This window comes from Bemisia tabaci, chromosome 5 (assembly GCF_918797505.1).
Source record: "Bemisia tabaci chromosome 5, PGI_BMITA_v3".
In the NCBI taxonomy this organism is placed as follows: Eukaryota; Metazoa; Arthropoda; class Insecta; order Hemiptera; family Aleyrodidae; genus Bemisia; species Bemisia tabaci.
In genome coordinates, this window is record NC_092797.1 from 10,277,527 (window position 1) to 10,298,821 (window position 21,295).

A 21,295-nucleotide genomic window follows, 5' to 3' on the forward strand; every position below is an offset into this window, starting at 1 on the left:
AAATATCAAAGACAGAAAAAGCATGTTACTTTTTCAATGAATGGACGCGGTTTTAAGTGTAAAATACGATAAAGCGCCATACCCCTCTCCTAGTGGACCTAAACCTCTGCTACAGAGATGATGCATGTACCATCAAATTTGACAGTTTGTCAAGGATCGTTATGCATTGTTGCAAATTAAAACCACAATTTTTGCCTCATCCCTAAAGTCACCTACCTGCATGAGTATTTTTATTGCATATTTTTTAATGACAAACTAATCAACATCCATTCCTAAAAGCTTCCTTGATTTGTTTTCTCTGCATGAGATAAATTCTGAAACAAACTTTAAGGAATGATGTTGATTTTTCAGTTCCGAAAAAATTGGAGTGAAGATTTTTAAATACCTTAAACGATATACGTAGTTTGAGAGTCTTTTACTGTCGATATGCTGTTTCTAGACTGAACTAGAATAAGTAAGTAGTTTCGTATTGCAAAATGTAGACAATCCGGTGCACGACGTTTGCGCACACTTTTCGTACCGATAACGTTTGCGCACAAAATTCCGAATTTTCATTTGCGCACAGTTTTACCGATAACGTTTGCGCACACTGCACTATGTGGCAACGCTGCATTATACGGAGCATATTTATACGCACGCATTGTTTAAAACCGAACAGAGGGGGCGAGTAAACGAGTGATGAAACAGAAGTGAGTGAGTTTGAGAGTGTGTGTGAGGTTCAATTTTTTTCAATTTTTTTCTAGCGCGATAACTGGACTGTGAAAGGGACGGTAGGTCAGAAAATGTTACCTTTTTTGAATTCTCAACCTCATGGCGTATCAATTTCAATGGTGGTTCATTTAGATTTTCGGTTGCTTTTCTCTTCAGACTGGTTCTTATAAGCTGCAGCTCGATTTCTTTATCACTTGGTGGAGCATGTTGCGGTCTGTGTTCCTTGTTGGTCGTTTCAAGCAAAGTAGTCATCGGTACATCTGTTTTGATCGTAGCCCGGCACTCTTTTTTCGAACACCGCCAATGTATATTTTTTTTTTTAACGCGAAATTGTCGGAATTTATAGCCTTCGACTAGTATCATTGGTTTGCCTTTATTGCTTCTCATTATCTGAAAGCCCGTATCAGAACTCATTTTATTAAATTTTAACTGAAATACACTCACACACACTTGCGAATAAAGGAATAAAAACGGTTTAAAATATGCTGTCAAACAACTCACGATTATTAAAAACGATTATTATCATTAAAACTGTTTAAAACTCGAGCTAAAACACGTTAAAAAGTTGCACATTAAAACAATTTAAAATTCGGCACTGTGTTGACAGCAACGGTCCGCAGGTTACTGAGTTACTCCTTTCCAGACACACCTCTTCCTCCTTTTGTCGTGGACCTTCCTTATCACAACACGATAATGCACCTCGCCGACAATAACAAACCCGGGCCCGGTGTCCGGGTGATTCGCGTTGCGTAGGTGCAGCGTTGCCACATAGTGCAGTGTGCGCAAACGTTATCGGTAAAACTGTGCGCAAATGAAAATTCGGAATTTTGTGCGCAACCGTTATCGGTACGAAAAGTGTGCGCAAGTGTCGTGCAGCCAGACAATCTGTAACTTATCATTAAATTTTACGTACCTTGTCATGCCCTCGAAAATATGCGATGTTCGTAAAAATATTGACACTGGTCCCTACGTATTTTAGATAGACATAGGAAAACGTCATCGGCATGCGATTCAAAACGTGATCGTACAGTCTGCTATACAAATAAATGAGGGTGTAGAGGTGTCCAATACATAGTAGAGTCATCAACCGATTTCCTCCCTTTCCGGTCAAAAATCTTATCAATTTTTCATGCCTCATTTTTTTTCTTTTTTTACCTCCAGAAAGCCATTTTAATAATCTAATACAAACGTGAAAGTTGCTCAAAAAGAATGAAATATTTTAAGTACTCCACTATCAGTAAGAAAATATCTACGTAAATTGCTTACGTTATTTTAAAACGGGGACCTGAAATTAAACGATGAAACGTGGCTTTTGAAAAACATACTCAAAATAACCACTCATTGTTTCAACTGAAAACTCGTATCTTACGGTTAAATGACTATTTCACCTATTGCAGGCGTTAAATAAGAACCACAATCATTTCAAATGTGTATTGCTTGTCACACTCACAAATAAAATTTACTAAGATGCCGGTTCTTTATTTTACGCGTATGACACTCAAAACGTAAGTTCTGGTCTGATTCACGCGAGCTTCAATGTCGCATCTACGTTCCTGACTTGTCGGTTTGTACGAATCCTCACATTTTTTCATTCGACAAAAGCGCTTCTCATTACTCGTAGATGAAAATTGGCAACACTCGCCTTCAAAAGAATGAAAATTGATTCGATGATGGATGACAAAGAGGCTTATGTAGTGTTAAATCCAACTTGTTGAAAGGGAGACAGGGCGTGGAGAATCGACGTTGTCATATCTGAATTTTCCGAGGAAAAAATGGTCGTTTTAAGGAGATTGATCATCTCTTGAAGCTTCAAGTATTAACTTGCAGTCATGAGATTTTAAATTAATGTGTTGCAGGTACGTAAGAGAGACCAACGGTCTCAAACCGTCTGATAGTAGGCTCGACTAAAAATTGAACTAAACCGCTTGCAATTCATTGTTCAGGACACTAAAAAATGTCTTGGATATTACATCGTCTAATTCAAAATTGTGAAGAGATGGACCTCTTTTTCATGTACAAAATAATATTTTGCGCCCGATTCATGTTAATTTTTGGCTAGATAAAAGTCGCGTAATGTTGCATTTTCAGCCGACAATTCAGTGACCTGTACATGACAGATTAGAAGTTAAGCTTATACAACCTCTCATATGTTAAAAAGGAAGAGATACTTGTGTGTTCGTTAAGTACTTTATGAAAGGACAAACCGTGTCGCTGATGAAAATTGTGGAATACAACTATTCGTGCTCAGGAGATGTCCGTGTTGCATAAACAAAAATTGAAGGCGCTTTTGACGCGCTCGCCTTTAACAAAACATCTATAGAAGGACCCGTCATTGGGTGATGTAATATTCCGATAAAGAATAATTATTTTAGCTAAACAAAAGAATTTAAAAAAACCCCACAAATTTCTCCATATGTCACATCTCTTATACGTTTGATTTAATTTGTCTCGAACCTTTTGCTTTTGCGATACAACGAGAAAAGAATGAATGGACGCTTGAAAACAGTTAAACTCATCCGAGAGATACAAACTGATAAATAGTTAGTTTATTTACGAGTTAAGTTTTTTTTTACGTCTCTTCCTGGGTAAACCTAAATGCCAAGTAACTGGAAAAATGCACCCATAAACGCGATAAATTTGAAAATGCACAAAAAAGCACACGTTTTAAGGAGTAGACTTTTGACAATTCAAAAGTTCTCAACGTGAATATTGAGCAATTTCATGACACCAAAGTCAATTCAGTTTTCTTTCTCTCGTAAGCAGTTAAAAGACCCATTAATTTATTGTGAAAAATAGTTATCATAGTATTTTGTTCTATTCTCTGTTCATTTTATTGGTAACACAAGCTCCATTAACATCAACATTTTTTACGTGCTGAACTTCAACGTTTATCATTAAAATAATATGTACCAATACGACCGCCACACTTGCAAAACATGTCTGCTTGTGCACTATGAGACATTCGTATATTTGTCGCACTCAAAAAGTTAAATCAGTCATTTTGCCCATGTCTGAGCAAAAAGAATTGCCCGACGAAAGTAATAATGCATGGTTCTAGCGTTTAGCGTGGGGTGAGACTGTGAAAGCAAGCTATGTTCTCGCCTCACAAAAATATGGAGGTGATTCCTTAGGTTTTCAAACCTTTCATTTCAGCACAAAAGGTTGAGTCATAAGCGGTCTCTTTACAGTCACGTACAGTTGTAATTAGCGTAGTGATGATTTCTTTGTGCCGTTATTTATCTCATTGTTTAGTCCTGACTATCCAATTAACTCGCGGGTAGTTTCTCTCGCATTTCCTCTCAAAATTTGAAGTAACTCTGTGGCTTTCTGCATGACATCGCAATCATTTCGTAGCCTCCCACACGAAGGATACTGAAAAAAAAAGGAATCTAAAATTTTCGGCCAAGATGTATTCTTCCTTAAATCAAGAATTTTGGTGCTTAGTAATAAACTACTTTTTTGCTTAACTTGCGAATTTTTTTTTTTTTGTATCAAAAAAAATTCAGCTTAAACCAAGATAAACAAAATTCTTGGCAGCAAATTCAAGAATCATCATGCTTGAGCCAAGCACATTTTTTTTCAGTGTCCATTCCAAGGTCGCCAAACTGACTCAAACCATAGTACATTAGTTATAAAGTTGTACCTAAAAAATCTATGAGCAATGACTTTCAGGAGAGTAATCCAAAAATTCTTAAAAGAAACCAGTTCAAAAATCGGAAACAAACGCAATCTAAAAGATTGGGAGCTGTATACGGTGTTTTCTTAATATATTCACGACTGAGCTTTAAAAGCACGGATGCATCTCGTGCAAAACGGCAGTGGGATGAAGAGATCAGTTCATGATTTTATTTGTTTCGTTTGTTCCTAGTTGAAGCTGAGCAGCCAGCTCCTGGCTGGATATTAGAGTGAATGAACCTTTTGACCCGTTCGCTCGGTGAACTCCTCACGATTTGGAGCAAAAAATGGGATTGCTTCTCATTTGACTTTACTCGTTGCCACTTCGTTGGTCAAACCATTGATTTTATAAAACTTCCATCTATCAGCCCTGGAGGATACAATATCTAAAACTCCAAATTATATAGCAAAGCAGTCAACTATGAAAGTGCATGTTTTTTTTGTTTTTTGTTTTATCGGAATAGATGAACCTATCGTTCTTAGAACATCGGATGAACAATTTCAGAAACACGACTCCAATGTGAATAACTGTAAAAGATGGTCTATAAAAGAAGTTTTGGAGAGATTGTTTTGAATTTTTAAAAATTTAAATATCCCTAGTTTTTAAATTTCAACCAAAATTAATTAGATTCTTTTCAACATTTGACGATTTTTTGCGTATCCGATGTACTCTTTTTTTGAAAAAAGATAAAATAAAATTTTGTGAATATTTTTGAAAAAGTACGGGAAATTTACATAAAATGTTGAGAAAAGTGTTGGAAAATTTTTTAAGAATAATATAAGATTATACAGGTACGCTACATAATCGGAAAAACGCATTTTCGACTGTAAGCAGCGATTAGTTCCCCAGAAAATTCAGTTCCGAATTCCTGGCATGTCATAACCTTCCTGGAACAGTATACTGCGGTTACTGGGTTACCTGAGGATCACATGAACTACATGTCGCTTTAAGGGGCCAGTATTTCTGGCTTATTTTGGGAACATCATAGCATTTTGCATTGGTTCCACTTCGTAGGCCAATGGTTTCAGATAAGTCAATAATTGTGGTATTTATATACAAAATGTAGCTCATGTTTAGTCAGCTCCGTAATCGCATCTCAGCTAAAATATACTCAGCTACTAAATCAGCTCAGTAATCACTATTGTCCTTATTTATGAATGATTAATTATCCTTACTATTAAATTAGGATGTTTTTAACTTAAATGCTGCACATTAAAATGCAGCTAAGATTTCAATATTTCGTTTAAATTGCAAGAGAGTTTGAAAGTTATAGTAAAAAATCTGACATTACGGCCTAATTACGGTATACAACATGATTGTAGAATGGTGCTAGGCCCGAAAAGGTGAATAATTACTACAATTGAAGTTCCAAAGAACTACTTCGATACGTTTCAGCGCAAAAATGAGACGGTGCTATGAAAATGATATTTCTGATGTTGTACCAGTTTGTATCAATCATTAAAAGGATATCCCATTAATTTATGAAGAAATGAGTCAAAAATATTCATTATGTCACACACGTTAATAATTTATTTCATTCTGAACTTAAAGTTTGATGGCCTCAATGTTTGCTCAGACTCCAAAAGTTCACAGGCGGATCCACACACTTCGAACGAGAGAGTTCTAGAGAAGGGGGGGGGGGGGGGGCACTCTCCAGAACATTTTCGAAGTTTAAAAGCATCTAATATGCAGTTTGAGTCAATTTTGTCATGAATAATTATCAACTATAAGCTCCCACTTTTTTTTTCCTTACTTTCTTCCTTCTTTCTTTCTTTCTCAAAATGTCCCTCCTCTCACCCTCCGCCACACACTGGAGATCCAGCTATGGACTTTTCCCCCGATCAAGTATCCATTCCATTTCTGTTGTCCTCTTTTTATTATCTCTCCCGATCCTCTAAATTTTATATTCTTATTTTATACTGCCATCTTTCAAAATTTTCCAGTTTTTTCTCTTTCCTGTAAATTTTCGGGTTAAATTTGTTCGGGCCTCCAATGTTAAAGGCACCTTGTCAAAAACAAACAAATTCTACTTCTTGTTCCCTCTTTCTTCCTTCCCTCTTTCATCATCCTTTTTTAGATAGGGGAGGGGCGTATACCTTCTGCGCCGTCCTCCATGCGTCAATTTATGCAAAATTTTGGGTTACCAAAACTCCATCATGTCTAATTAAGGGTTTGAAGGACAAGGGGTATACGTGCGGTTTCCGAAAAAATTGAAAAATAAATGAATTCAAGTAGAACTAGTCTTCCTGCATGTTCTTTGAAAAATTTGCTCCTTAAGTCCACTTTTTAAGCATCATTAAGTCACTTTGAACTTTCCAACCGCCATAAGGATCCATGTAACTTCAAAACTGAAAACACGAATTTCTCAAAATAGCAAAACTGCATTTATGCGCCTTGTCCTCCGAGCCCTTCAATTTTCACTAATCAGATGAAGTGTTCAACAGACTTAAATCATTGCGTTAATCTCACCGTGGCGTAACTTAATGTGATTCAATGGTTGCCATTTTTTCAGTCAGAGCGACATGCGAGATATCGCATCAATTCGTTCCATAACTTCAGTTACTTTTCATTTTTTTCGAATTTACGATGAATTTCTTTGTCAAATTTAGTACATGAATTATTTAGTCTCACGACAACAAAAGTACGATCTCAAAATTCGAACGAAATAACAAGTAGCTGAAATTATGGAACGAATTGATGGCTCTGATACGAAAAATGGCAACCGTCGAATCACCTTAATATGTATAAGTAAAACGACTTGCACATTGCTGCATTATTTAGGCGCAACAGCGGATACGAAAGTTTTTAATTTCTCTCGAAGAGATTTTAAAATCAGGAGAGAAAAGCTGCAATTTGGCAATCATTGCAACGGTGCTTCTCAGACGTCGCGTGTGGGTGCACCATCATGCACCGCCCAACTAATTTGCTAATTTCTGGTTTACTGATTCTTTTTCTTTACGTGCAGCTTCTTATTGAGTCTTTAGGTCCGGCAGGTTCCCTCTCTGACTCAATTAATTTTTGGGAACATTTTCCGTGCAAGAAAATAACTTAGTCTGCAGCAAGCGTAAGTTTCTTTTAAAATACAATTTGAAATTAGGTGGAACTGCACAAAAAAATGGATTTATGTGCATGTACTGGAAAAGAAAACATCTTTCAAGGTAGTCAAATTTTCAGTTAGGTTATTTATATTTCAATTACGTTGAAACAAAAGACTTTTGGATTTTTGCGAAAGTCTCTCCAATGCCTAATACTAAGTTGGGAACAGCTCACCTAATTTTTGTATCACAACAGAGCATAAAGTTAAAATAAGTCAGAGAACTTTTGAGTAAATTTTTAGTAAACGTACAATTATCTACTTAAATAATTTAAACGATTTTACGGATGGTTTGGTGTAGCATTTGGAAGACTGAGGGGAAATAGAGCGATCCAATTGGAGGAACAAATGGTTTGGGCGCTTTTTGTATCTGGCTCAAACTTTTGTAGATCGTCTATCTATGTACTGATATCAATAACTAATAGCAGAGGTTGGTGGAATAAGGTAAATTTTTCGATGGACCGTACATATCAATAGAATTTCCATAGCTGATGTAGATTAAGTCATGTTAATATTGACTATCAGGCTCTGTGAGGCAGTTGCGAGTCGTAGTTTCAATAATTTTTACTTCATATTTGAATAGAAATGTCAGTATCAACGAAGCATAATTCATTTTTTGATAAGTATCCCGAGTAAAACTGTACATTCTCCAGTGTATAGGAACAAAAGTGTATAAACGGTAAGTTTATGATGAAAATATAGAGATCAATACAAACCGTTTCATTCATAGTAGCAATGAATGTGTATGATATAATGAGATTTGTACAACTAAGGCTCACGTCATACTAGTGATAACCATTAATCGTATGAAGAGAAATAAACAAAAGTTATGATCAATTCACTTTCATGCGAATGTTGAAGAATGGGAGAGACTTTAGTTTAAGCATATTCATTGATGAAAATTGAATTTCTTGTTTCAATCATAGAACATACACGAGGATGAAAAATCAAAGAACAATTTTTTGCGCTTGCAAACGACGGACAAATTTGTTTATTATTCTATCTATTTCCTATTTAAGTACAATTGACATTGATGAAAATTCAAGTGTATTCAGTAATTTTAACACATTTAATTAAACAACATTTATTTTCTGTTACTATTTACAGTTTTGTCTAGTAATTTCGTCACTTGACATTATCTTTCAATGAATCTTCGATAAAACGGTCAACGAAGTATAAAATGCGGAGAAACGATAATAGATTCAAAAATATTAATTATTTGAGTCTCAGCGACTACTCACTGTTTAAATAAAATATGTTTTTTAATTAGTGCGGCTGTTGCTTACTCAAAGGAAGTACACACAGCCGTGCTTTCAAGTAATAGAGACAGATTGTTTATTTCAAAATGGTAACTGTTTGGTAACTAATAATTAATTTTGTTTTCCTAGACTATATACAGTAAAACATCACATCAAAAACGAGTCTAAAGAAACTTTTTGACTCATACACCTAATGATTTTGAGGTCAGTTGGTTGTAATTAAAAAAACATCACGCATATAAATTTGATGTTTAAGATGGTAAAAATGTAGTGCCATAAAAATCAGAATAATTCATTTGAATTCAACATCGAACAAGGTTACTAACTCTGATTTTTAGTGATCCATTCATCATTTTTTGTCTCGATTTTTTTAGAAACAACCAACTTAAATGGCACAGGTTTGTACTACCATGCTACGAAAAAGAGCGTGGATATGATTGAGATACAAGCAGTATGTGTAAAAGTTTTTAGGTTGTATTAGGTAGTATGAAAATAGATGTGAAAATTTCTCTCGTACTTTTCCAACGGGTTAAAAGCTTAACTTTCTGCACACACTGCTCTTTTTCGTAGTATGGCAGTAAAGGGTAACAGTGCCCCTCAAATTCCAGCTCACCCTGGTGAGCTTATGGTAACCATCTAGCGTTTAATGGTTTCGGTGCCAAAACCATACCGATGAATAAATAAATATATAAAAAACGAAAATAACTGGCAGTTACAGCTTGGATCCTTGAAAACATGATGAGCTGTGAGCAAACTTTCGTGGCTCTCAGCCCAGTACATTTCCACAAGCTTATTCGAGCCGAACGGAGCGATCACAATTTACAACAAGCGAAATAATTGAAACTAGTACTGGTAACCTTCACTGGTCAGAGTGCCAGAGGTGGGCCCTCCCGCGGAGTACCCTCCCTGAGATCCGCCAGGTCTGGAACCCGGCCTGGAGCTGGAGTACCCTCCACTCGAGGTGAACGCGTCCTGGCCGTTGGGCGAGAAGTTATTCCGGCCTGGGGCGGGGTAGCCACCCTGACCTCCGCTGGAACCGCCGTAGCCACCCTGACTCCCACTGGAACCGCCGTAGCCACCCTGACTTCCGCTGGAACCACCGTAGCCTCCCGCGCCTCCACTGGAGCCACCGTAACCACCCTGGCTTCCACCTGCACCACCGTAGCCCCCGCCTGAGCTGTATCCAGATCTGTGAAAAAATACACGAGTCGTGTGAATACGTGTTGCGTTAATGTGGGAAGTAGAACACAAAAAAAACCTCTAATGAAATTTTTTGGTTCGTTTTTATTCGGGTTAAATTCACTTACGATTTCATTTATTAAGGATTGAGGCGACAGGATCGAAAAATGAAAATGTATCTTTTCAAAGACTAGTACCTCCCGTAGAAAATAGAATATTTAAAGGAAAAGCAGAATTGATAATATCGATAGGCAAAAAAAATTAACTTAATATTATGAAAATATTGTACGGAAATTGGTCTATGAGTCTTCAGCTGTAGCACTAAAGAAATCTAAGAACAGTAACGAAGTTTAACATACCCTCCTTGTCCTGCTTGACTTCCGGGGTAGCCGCCTTGACTGCCAGAAGAGTATCCTCCTTGACCGCCGGACAGAGATCCGCCTGATCCACCTGAGGGGTAACCTCCTTGACTACCCCCGAATCCACCCTGACCGCCTCCGTAGCCTCCTTGGCCTCCTTGGCTACCTCCGTAACCGCCTTGGCCTCCTTGGCTACCTCCATAGCCGCCCTGGCCTCCCTGGCTACCTCCGTAACCTCCTTGGCTTCCTTGGCTACCACCATAGCCGCCTTGGCCTCCTTGGCTACCTCCATAACCACCCTGACCACCTTGGCTACCTCCGTAACCGCCCTGCCCTCCTTGTCCGCCAGCACCGCCACCCTGTCCGCCGAAACCGCCAGCACCACCAGCAGCTCCCGTGTCCTCGTAACGGACTTTGGGTCGGTATCCGTCCTTGTCCGCTTCGTAGTCAACAATCTGCTTCCTTCCGTCGGGTAGGAGGACGTTGTAGGAACCTTGGGTGAAGTCTCCATCGCGAGATTCTGAGTGGCCGAACTCTTGACCGCTGGCCGGGTCGTTCACCTCGTAACTGAACTCGTACTTGGCCGGCTCCGTCTGGAAGTAGAAACGAGACTACGCTTGGTATTTCAGACTATGAACTCACATATGGACTGCATTTTACAATTAGGAACTGCAACTTCTGTCTCATCCGTAAAACCACTTATGTGCATGGAAAAAGTAATGGTGCATACGTTGTTTCAAAACTGATCTAGAAATTAAAGTTCCGAATCGCATGACGAGGTTCAGCTAGTCCAATAAGCGTCTCACAGAATTAAAGGGTGTTACAGATGGTGGAGTCAAGTGACTTGTCTCGCAATTTTGAGGAAAACGCGTTTAAAATCGAAAATTTACAAAAAGAGTTGTAGTAAAAAGAAACTCTAAGCTCGAATATCGAGGCAAAAATGACCTGCATTCCTCAACGTCTTTCATTAGGAGTGCATACTCCAAAGCTAAATTTACACACAATGACTACCCATTATAAATATATCGAGAGTAAAATGGTATGAACTCAACTTTTTTATGTCATGTGCTTTAATTCTGTATAGTTCCTGATCTGTTGAGTTGAGTCCAATTCGTGCATTCTCAAAATAGATGTGCTGAAATTTTCTGAGATTTTAAAGGGAATTCATGAAAAGATAATAATGAAATTTTTAAACTATCAATCTTAATGACATTTTTTACGCACTTTTTCTCCACTCGATAAAATTGATTTAATACAATATCTTAAAGTGAGGATGCCATCATAAGACGCTGATTGGACTCAAACTTCGGACACGCCTGCAATTAATTCTATGCTGGATGAAATGAAAACATTTGTCTGACATATCAATGGTGAACATAAAAAATTCTGCCTTGGTCGTGAGCTCTAGAATTTCCGCTAGTTTCTTACTAATTTTCTTCTTCAAAAGAAAATTGGACGTAATTCTGCCAAACGGAACTATGTGCACAATGGCGTGAGCCCTGTTATGCATATATTCTAATGGGTCTCAGAGCTCATGTATTAATGAATATAGTTCCATTTGATAGAAATACGTCCAATTAGAAAGTCGTTTTCATGTACGATTTATATATTTCTTTATCAAAATATTCATCTCCAGGAAGATTACTTGGCCCCAAAATTCCGCAAAGACTGCTTCGATTTCATCCACAGGATAATTTATGGGATAATTTCTACTATTTTTAAAGCTTACCGATTGCTCTTCATCACCACCATAGCCTCCTGCGCCACCAGCTCCACCAGCACCGCCATAACTGCCTCCAGCACCTGCTCCACCAGCTCCGCCGTAGCCACCTCCAGCTCCGGCACCGTTTCCACCATAGCCGCCTCCAGCTCCACCACTGCTGCCTCCATAACCACCCTGAGATCCAGCGCCACCTCCATACGATCCACCAGCTGCACCACCATTTCCACCATATCCACTTGATGCTCCGGCACCGCCTCCACTATAGCTGCTTCCAGCTCCACTGCTACTTCCTCCATAGCTACCACCGGCTCCGGTTCCGATAGGACTGACTCCTCCGTAACCGCCAGCACCAGTGCTACTGACTCCATAGCCTCCTGCACCTCCGGGTCTACTTCCACCGTAACCGCCACTGCCAGAAGCTCCACTGCTAGGAGCTCCATAGGACGAAGACGGTCGCCCAACTCCACCACTCGGGGCTCCGTAAGAAGAGGAGGGTGATTGCCCGCCACTACCGGAAGGCCTCCGAGAGCCACCGTAACTTCCACCTCCTTGTCCGTTTCTGCTCGGGGGACCGTAAGATGACGATGGTCGAGGTCTGCCATTACCAGAGGGTGGGCCGTAAGAGGACGATGGGCGACCTCCATTGGACTGACCGTTACTGGCGTAGCTAGGTGCTCCGTAGGAAGAAGAAGGAGATCCGAAACTTGAGGAAGCAGTAGGGCTGCCGTAAGAAGAGGATGGTCCACCGAAGGACGATGAGGGTGCACCGTAAGAGCCAGACGGGGAACCGAAGTTCGAAGGAGAGGTAGGTGCGCCGTAGGAAGGAGACGGGGAGCCGAAACCTGAGGATGGAGATCCGAAAGTTGCGGTGGTCGGTGTGCCATAGGAGGAGGAAGGTCCACCAGCACCCGGGGCACCATAGGTTGAGGATGGTCCACCAGCACTTGGGGCGCCGTAGCCAGAGGACGGGGTTGAACCTGCACCGAAACCACTCGTCGGTGTTCCGTAAGAGGGAGACGGTCTGCCTGCGCTATTGGAACCACCTTGGCTTGGGGGTCCGTAACTGCTGGATGGTCGGCTTGATCCGAAGCCACTGGGGGCTCCGTAACTAGAGGAAGGAGATCCGAATGAGGTAGAGGGTGACGAACCAGAGGGTGCACCATAGCTTGGAGATGGACTGGAACCACCTGCAGCTCCTGCTGAGCTGTAGCCATTGGTTCCACTTGAGCCGGATCCGAATCCAGGAGCACCGTAGCTCGACGATGGCGACCCAGCTCCGGGTGCTCCGTAACTGCCCGATGGGGATCCCGCACTAGGTGCACCGTAACTTGCGGAGGGTGTAGGAGCTCCGTAACTGGATGACGGGGTCGATCCGAAACCGGCTGAGGGCGCTCCGTAAGTGCTCGACGGGCTCCCGAAGCCGGTGGATGGGGCGCCGTAGCCGCCGCTACCTCCGCCGTTGGACCCTAGTCCTGGGGCGCCGTACGACGAGGAGGGTTTCTGGCCGCTGCTGCCTCCACCAAAACCGCTGGGAGATCCATAAGAAGATCCGGACCCGGTACTGCCGTACCCGTTTTGAGCGGAGGGTGGGAGGTATTGGTTGTTTACGGGCGGCTCGGCCCTTGAGATGGCTATGGTCGCTAGGACCAAAACCAACTTTATCTGAAACAAGCGAGAAAGTAGGAATTTTAGTTTACAAGTATATCCAGTAAATGGTAATAGTATATCCTTTTTTCATCAGTGTAAAAAAAATTGAATGATAAATCGTTTATTGTATATTCCAAAGTATGATTTTATCTTTTGAAAAATTTGAGCTGTACCTGATAATAACATAAGGAAACAAGATAAGAAAGAAAAGCTTATCAATAAAATTGAAGGTATTGAGCAAAATATACCATACCTCTACAGTCTACCGGGAATATTTTTAATCCTTAAATGTAAGTCTATACTTTTTTTTTCATTCTTTTTCTTTCTTTTCTTCGATACGGAACTTTGGCTCTGGAGAGGTCTTTTGGTGGGGTGTAAAATAAGGATAAAATGTTTAACATTATTCTTGGATGCCGTGACCGTCTTTCAACCCACCAAACGCGGTAAAACTCCTCCCTAAATGTTTTTTTCGTACAGCTTAATACGGCTTCGACGTGGTAGATGCGTAATTAATTTTATTAAAGTAGATAAAATAAAAGATCTCATTCATTCATTCAAGTTTTCCATAGATTAGAATAAACCAAAAATGAAATGGAAATATGCCTATCTTAATTAGTAGTCCTTGGATTAGTAGGCCCACAACCAAAAAATAGTTTGGCAGACTCAATGCAGTTATATTTTTCGACGGCTCGATGATTTTAGCACAATGTTTTAGATTCAACTGTAAAATGTCAAATTCTCATGACTACTTAACTGTTAGATTTCAATTATTGATAAGAAACAATTAAGGCGTGATTTGGCAGAAAAATATTGACGGTATTGAGGTAACGTTCCATTCAGAGAGCTGATTTCATAGGGAATGATATGCATAAAACATTGCCTGCGCGCAAGTGACATTTAATCATGCAGATGTTTTTCCGTTAAAGTCAAGGTCAAAGATTTTAGTCAATCGATTCCGTAGTTATTAGTAATTTAACGTGATTGAATTTTGATCCCGGAATGTCATACGAGCAAAGTTGCCACTACGCTGCACTGATTAGAGCGGACAGCGTACGATCTCATTACACAGTAGGAAGTACGAGTAGGTGAGCAGCTATGCATCAATTGGTTTGCGAGTAAAATTACAACTTACAGGAAACTGTGGCCAAGGCAAAACTATGAAGTTTATGAAGTTGAATTATGAAGTTTTGGAAGCAATATGCATGAATGTTTTTCTCTGTCAATTTATTCAAGTAAGATTACTTTTGAAACTAGTGATTAATAATATCATTGCGTTACTGAGCGGAAAGGTTGTGCGATCAAGTCAAGGTTGTTCAAAAAAAAGCTCAAAATCAGATGGAAAAGATGAGACCAACAAATTAAAAGAAAAGAGTTGTTGAAAAATAATTAAGAGGTCGACAGCTTATTTAAATTGAGGCTTTTTTCTTTAGGCGGTTTTACGATTTCGTCGTTTACTTGCATACATTTAAAATTATGAAATAAAACATGATGAAAAAGTTGGCCTGACACTAAAAAATTAAAGTAATTATCGTTAGATATTGTGTAAATTTACTAAAAAATTAAAATTTATTCAGCAACTGATTAAATGATAAAGTTTTTGAGCACTCAGAATATTTTTAACTCAAATAATCTTATAAACTAGAAATGGTTTTCCTGCAATTTCTGCATCTTATAGTGCCCTTTTTAATTCAAGAGAGAGTCAAAAATACTGGAAATTTCTAAATAATGCCTTTTATTGTTATTTTGGAACCATTTTGCCAGAGAATCAGTCATATCAAGTACAATCAAAACAACACTATCCATGTGAAATATTTCGATCCCCTCATCAAATCGTCCTCTCTGTGTTATTATGACCTTAAACAAATCAACATACAAGACCATTTCTTGTTTCCTTCGAATACATCGTTTTGCAGAATTAGAAGAAGTATAAGTCTTGATCGCAGTTTTGAATACTAACGTCACGTTTAAAATTTAATTTGATTATGATTTCCCAGTGAAAATCGAGCCATAAATTTGCATATTCATGGATAAAGTGTTTCATACGGCATGACATGGAAATTGTACAAGAAGACTATAGCGATATTTATCTAAGTCGAACCATCAATGATGACTCAGATTGATGTGACAACAGCATTGCTGTAAAAAAAACTTTTTTAGTCAGAATTATCAAGTTTGGGCAAATGGTATCCGTGTGTGATCAACTGAAAAGGACGGGACTTTAAAAGAAATGCCTATAAGCTATGATAGATAATTGTCAAAATTTACGATTTTTTTCACGATTGCAAAGAGTCTATATAACAATTAATTTACTTAATTAATTTAATGAACAGTTTAGTGAGGAACAGATCATTAAAAGTGCTGTATTATGGATGGTAAAAAAGTCATCTGAATCTGCTGAAGTCGATTTATAGTTATTTCTACTTTCTTAACCGTGCGTTGAAGTCTTTGTACTCATTTACTGGCACGATAATGAGACTAAAGCTTTTTCAACAGGAATTATGGATGGCAAAAAGTCATGTGAATCTGTTGAAGTCATTGCATAATTTGTCTGCTTTCTTAACCGTGCGTCAAAGTCTTTTTCTCATTCACTGACACGATAATGAGGCTTAAGCTTCTTTAACAGAAATGTAAGTTTCAAGCAGTTTTTACAAGGATTATGTATTCAATTTTAAAGAAAAGTAGAGGGGTATGTGATCGAATACGACCTTCCAATTTTTGTAGTTCAAACATTATTAGAAATTTTATACGGTTAAACACACCGAAAAAAATGATATGCTGTTTTAGCATCTAGGATGTCAAAAATGTGTGTGGTGATCCCAAGATGCTGCCTTTACTGCCCCCTCAGTTGAATTTGCATTCACAGGATGTAAAATTAACTGCGGGGGCAGTAAAAGCAGCATCTTGGGATCACCAGACACATTTTTGACATCCTAGATGCTAAAACAGCATATTATTTTTTTCGGTGCATTGCCTTGATTTTTTTAAACAGAATTTATATTTTGAGAGTTGCAACAAAATTAAATGGTCATTTAGAAATCAAGTGTCACTACGATTGAAATTAACGAAAATATGGTTGAAAAAGTGTACTGATATTGATTTCTTTTCATTTTAATGCTTTAATGTGGCGCCTTTCATTAGGAAAGGCTACCTGATATATGGCAAAGGGTCATATTTAAAGCACCACAAGATATTTTATACTCAAAATTTTACGAAAATTTGTTGAGCATCTTAAGTAAGTCTAAAATACCTAATCGTGTATGGTGAAATATGTCAGTTTACTTTAGAATCAGTGGATTTGAACTCCACGTTTGCAAGAGGAAAAAGATATGACATTGAATTATAATCGATCGTCCTCCTAGAAAATAAGAAGAAACGACCTGATACATTTAGTAATAAAATCAGAGTTTGACTCGTTAAATTTTTCTTTTTTGGATGCACTGTACTTTAAATAATTTAGCTTACTAAAAAGATTTATTCTATAGTTAAAAAGCAAAGTGTGATTCATTTTTTGGCCGATCTGACTCAAGATGGCTTTGGTTCCTTGCTGGGTGGAAAAGGTCAATTGCCGCGTAAAGAAACTCTTTACCTTAATACCCATGAATTAATTTCAATATGTTTCATGTTTGTTTTCCTATACTTTACTTGAAAATTTGCTCGAAAAAGTGCACCGTGGTGCTAACTATCTCATCATGTTGATTTATTCATTTGATATGAGACATTTCTCGGGAGTAAAACTAAATAGTAAGTGCATATAATTGATCAAAAAGGGGCTCATACAACCATGCTTACTTCAATTTGATTAGAAAGGGAGGAAAAAACGGAAAGCAGAAAAAAACAAATCACCGTGGTAAACATCATTCCGAGAGGAATGTGCGAGTTTAAAGTTGGGCTGATGAAATTTTTGAAAAGATCTTCCTATCTTATAAGTTCAAAAGAGGTACCGCTAAGAAAACATAATTTCGGAGGCAAAAGGTTGTGCTCATATACATGCGCACAAATTTAGTTAAAAAAACAATGCTTGCTCTCACGAGATAATTTATTAACGTAACTTTTCACTTGCATCTAGTTCAAAACATATCCACAAATTTCGCCAATGGCCTTTCAAAACTTCAGCAAGTAAATTGAACTGATAAAAATTCTGAAAATAATCGTCCAATTTTACTCCAATGCGCTCAAAATTATACCAAAACAAAAAAATACAATTTTACGGTTTTAGAAGAAAATGGAAGGTACGTAAACTCCACATGAAAGCTTAGTGTCAGAAATTTCCACAAGTTTCACCATGAACAACTCAAAAGCACTATATTTTCTACTGAGTAGAAGTACGATTCGTAGATCTACGAAAGAAATCGCGAAATTGGAAATTTATGCATTTTGAAGCTTGAAACATGCATTAAGTTGAGAGAACTCTTTTTTTCAAATTTTTCACAAATTTCACCAACCTATCCCCGAAAAACGAATGAATTTTTGCATTATGCGAAAAATTTATACATTTTTAGCTTGATACATGCATTCATTGGCGAGAACTTTTTTTTTTTTAAATTTTTCACAAATTCACCAACTTATCCCCGAAAATTGAAAGAATGTTTGCATCATGCGAAAAAGTATGCATTGCTAGCTTGATACATGCACTAATTTGCGAGAGCTTTTTTTTTTAATTTTTCACAAATTTCACGATCCCATCCCCGAAAAACGAAAGTGTAATCCAGGGTGCCGCCTACCTTCATACTACGGACTAGATTTGAGCGACTGTCGGGACGGCGCAAGTCGTCACACAAAACAAACACAATTGTAACACTGCGAATGAGTCGAAAGATGGGGGAGAAGATGCTTTTATACAAGATTAAGATTGCATACACACCAGCACAGCCTCTCACGCACTCACACAGAGGCGGCCCGACTGGAGCATCCTCCGGGCCACCCCTTCCACGCCGGAGTTCACTACACCGCACGAACCCGGTGCGCTCACTCTTTCATCTTCAATTTTCAAGGACGCCTTTTCGCGCCATCCACAGTCCGCCGCCCGCCCGCGGAGTTGCCGAGCGAAATTTTGAATTTTTTTAATAAAAAAAAAAATTCTAGCCATACCCAGATCCGGGAGCACTGAAAAAAAAATCTCGGTGTACTTACTAAGAAAAGGGTAAAATTACCAAGAATTCAGGGTTCTATTTGATCCCAATTTTTTCTTGGTAAAATTACAATTTATGGAATTGGTAATTTTACCAAGAAATCTCGGTAAAATGATTGACTTTCTCGGTAATTTTACTGGACCCCGGTAAAAACGCCAATATTTTTTTATCGATTGTGGTAGAAGTACCGAGATTAAATGGCAAAGTTACCGGGAATTGATTACCAATAAAAGTGGTATTCTTACCTGAAAAAAAACAAAAAAAAACAGTAAAAATACCGGTTTTTAGGTAAGCTTACCAGTCTATCTTGGTAAAATTACCAATAATTGGTAAAAAAAGTGAGATGATAAAGGTACCAACGGACCTTGGTAAAAACGCCGATAATTTTTTTTCAGTGAGGGGGAGCGTAGGAGGCGTACGTCCCCCCCCCCCCCACCGTTCGCCCCATTAATTGGAGGAAGATAAAGGAAACACCTTTTAAAAAAAGGAATGGAGGAAAGAAAAGCAATGGACGCTTAGATTTGGTAATTGCTCATAACGAAATTGACTCAAACTGTATATTAGATGTTTTAAAATTTTGAAAATTCTCTGAAAAGAGCCTCTCGGACCCCCTTACATCCCCCTTGTTTGAAGTGTCTGGATTTGCCTATGTTTCGAGCTTGATGAATGGGAACCCCTTGGATAGAGTACCTGTATAAAGGAAGAGTGTGGATATGTCCGTAATTTAGGAGCTTAGGTTCGAACAGGCCATAGAGCTCTTACGGCTCCAAGGCGCGGCAACTGATGAACTTAAAGTATCCAGAATTATCACACTCTTATAATATAAAATTACATAAGAGTAAACGCGTAATGCCTGTGGCGCAGGCCTCCCGTTTACCGGATAAAAAAATCCCGGATAGAAATCTCCCTATTCCGAATAATTATTCGGAATAGGGAGATTTCTCCCTTCTGGGATATTCTATCGGAAGATTTGCAAATCGAGAATTTTTCCGGAAGATTTGCGAATCGGGAATTTTTTCGGAAGATTTACAAACGAGAATGTTTCCGAAAGATTTACAAATCGAGAGTTTTTCCGGAAGATTTTGAAGAATATGCCGCAAGATTGCGGAAATTTTCCCGGATGATTTTGTTTTGACGTGCGGGAGGCTTGCTGTGGCGTGAAGCTCTTCGAAGGGGTGGGACCGTAAAGCGGTCAAATGCCGCACCCCCACTTTATTATAAGAATCGTCGTTCCAACAATGATGAAAGTTAGTATACGATTTTGTTTCTTGCATAAATATCCTCTGTTTCGCGGGAAAACGTTCTTTATTTACATTCTTGGCCATTTTGGTTTGACGCTGGAATTTGATGATTGGCAGCGGTTGTTATCGTGTGGGAAGGTTGGTTAGCTTTTTAAGCCCTAAAAACTCCGTGTTTTGACGTGTCCATACTCTTCCCATGCAGGTATTCTAAGCGTGGTTATGGCTTCATGTGTAGACTTGCCCGTTTCTGGATATGAAGGGAAAGTTTACAGGCTTTTCCGGCTGCATTTTACTTTTTTGGGAAACTTTGACAGGAAAATACACACGTACATGTGTACAAGATGGTCACACAAACTTCGAGGACCCACCCGGAATGTTCCTGGGAGCTTTTGCCGTTCCTCGTTTTACTCGGGAAACTTAAGTAAATACACACACCCTGGAAAAAAACCATATTGGATCTAGAGTCCAGACTCTTAAAAACATTTACAAGAAAAAGTACTTTTGATTCAATCAGAATCTAGCTTAAATCAAAAACCAAGCCTCTTAATTTAAGCGGATTTCGTTTTGATTCTAGCAAAAATCCGATTGAATCAAGAGTATTTTTTCTTGTCAATGTTTTCAAGAGTCTGAACTCTAGATCCAATGTGTTTTTTTTCCAGTGTGCACCATAAATTGTCGCTCCTCTGACTAATAAGAACGTGTCTTCATTTACAAGTGAGCCCGGGAAAGCATAGAGTTATACGGAGAACAGGGCTCACGAGGATATTGAGATACGCCCTTACACCAAAGTTGCGACGATGTATGAACAAGTACATGGTAATCAGTCACGCTTTGAAGGAGCATCGGGGATTTTCCGGGGATTTTCCGGGAAATTTCCTATTCCCATTCTTGGTACTTTATACTTTCTCGGAAAACTATGATCTCTGCTTATAGACTAAAGAGATACGTAGCACTTCGGATAGTACCTATATACAGGAGAGTATTGCCATCTCTGTACCGCTCTCTGATTGGTTCATCGGTTTTAGACTATCATGGAGATCCGAAGTTGGCCCAATGAGAACAAACCCGACCCAGAGGAACTTGCATTATCGGCTGAGAAATGAATGCTAATCACACTCAAAGCTAATTTTCGGCACAAATATTCATCAAAGTTCGATCTGAACAATTCAGAAGTTGGATACAAAAAAATTCCCATCCCATCCAAAATCATGTCTAGAGGCTGAGGTTTTTTTACATTGGGCCAAGTTTGGGGCTCCATGATAGCCGACCAATCAGAG

At 38.8% G+C, this 21,295-nt stretch overlaps 1 protein-coding gene across 3 annotated transcripts; it reads right to left on the minus strand.

The window, feature by feature from the left end:
• Nucleotides 1-9,464: 9,464 nt before the first annotated feature.
• On the minus strand, nucleotides 9,465-18,644 carry resilin. Of its 3 annotated transcripts, XM_072300265.1 has the most exons (5): nucleotides 18,370-18,644; nucleotides 12,008-13,663; nucleotides 10,475-10,889; nucleotides 10,279-10,444; nucleotides 9,465-9,929 (listed from the first exon to the last, which is right to left on the minus strand). In XM_072300265.1, exons 1-5 carry the CDS (start codon nucleotides 18,373-18,375, stop codon nucleotides 9,584-9,586), a joined length of 2,589 nt encoding a protein of 862 aa, XP_072156366.1. In that variant the 5' UTR covers nucleotides 18,376-18,644; the 3' UTR covers nucleotides 9,465-9,583. The 3 variants fall into 3 exon arrangements, with proteins under 3 accessions (XP_072156366.1, XP_018903315.2, XP_018903316.2); XM_019047770.2 differs by having other exon boundaries at nucleotides 10,279-10,889; nucleotides 18,370-18,643; XM_019047771.2 differs by having other exon boundaries at nucleotides 10,279-10,871; nucleotides 18,370-18,628.
• Between the last annotated feature and the right edge of the window lie 2,651 nt (nucleotides 18,645-21,295).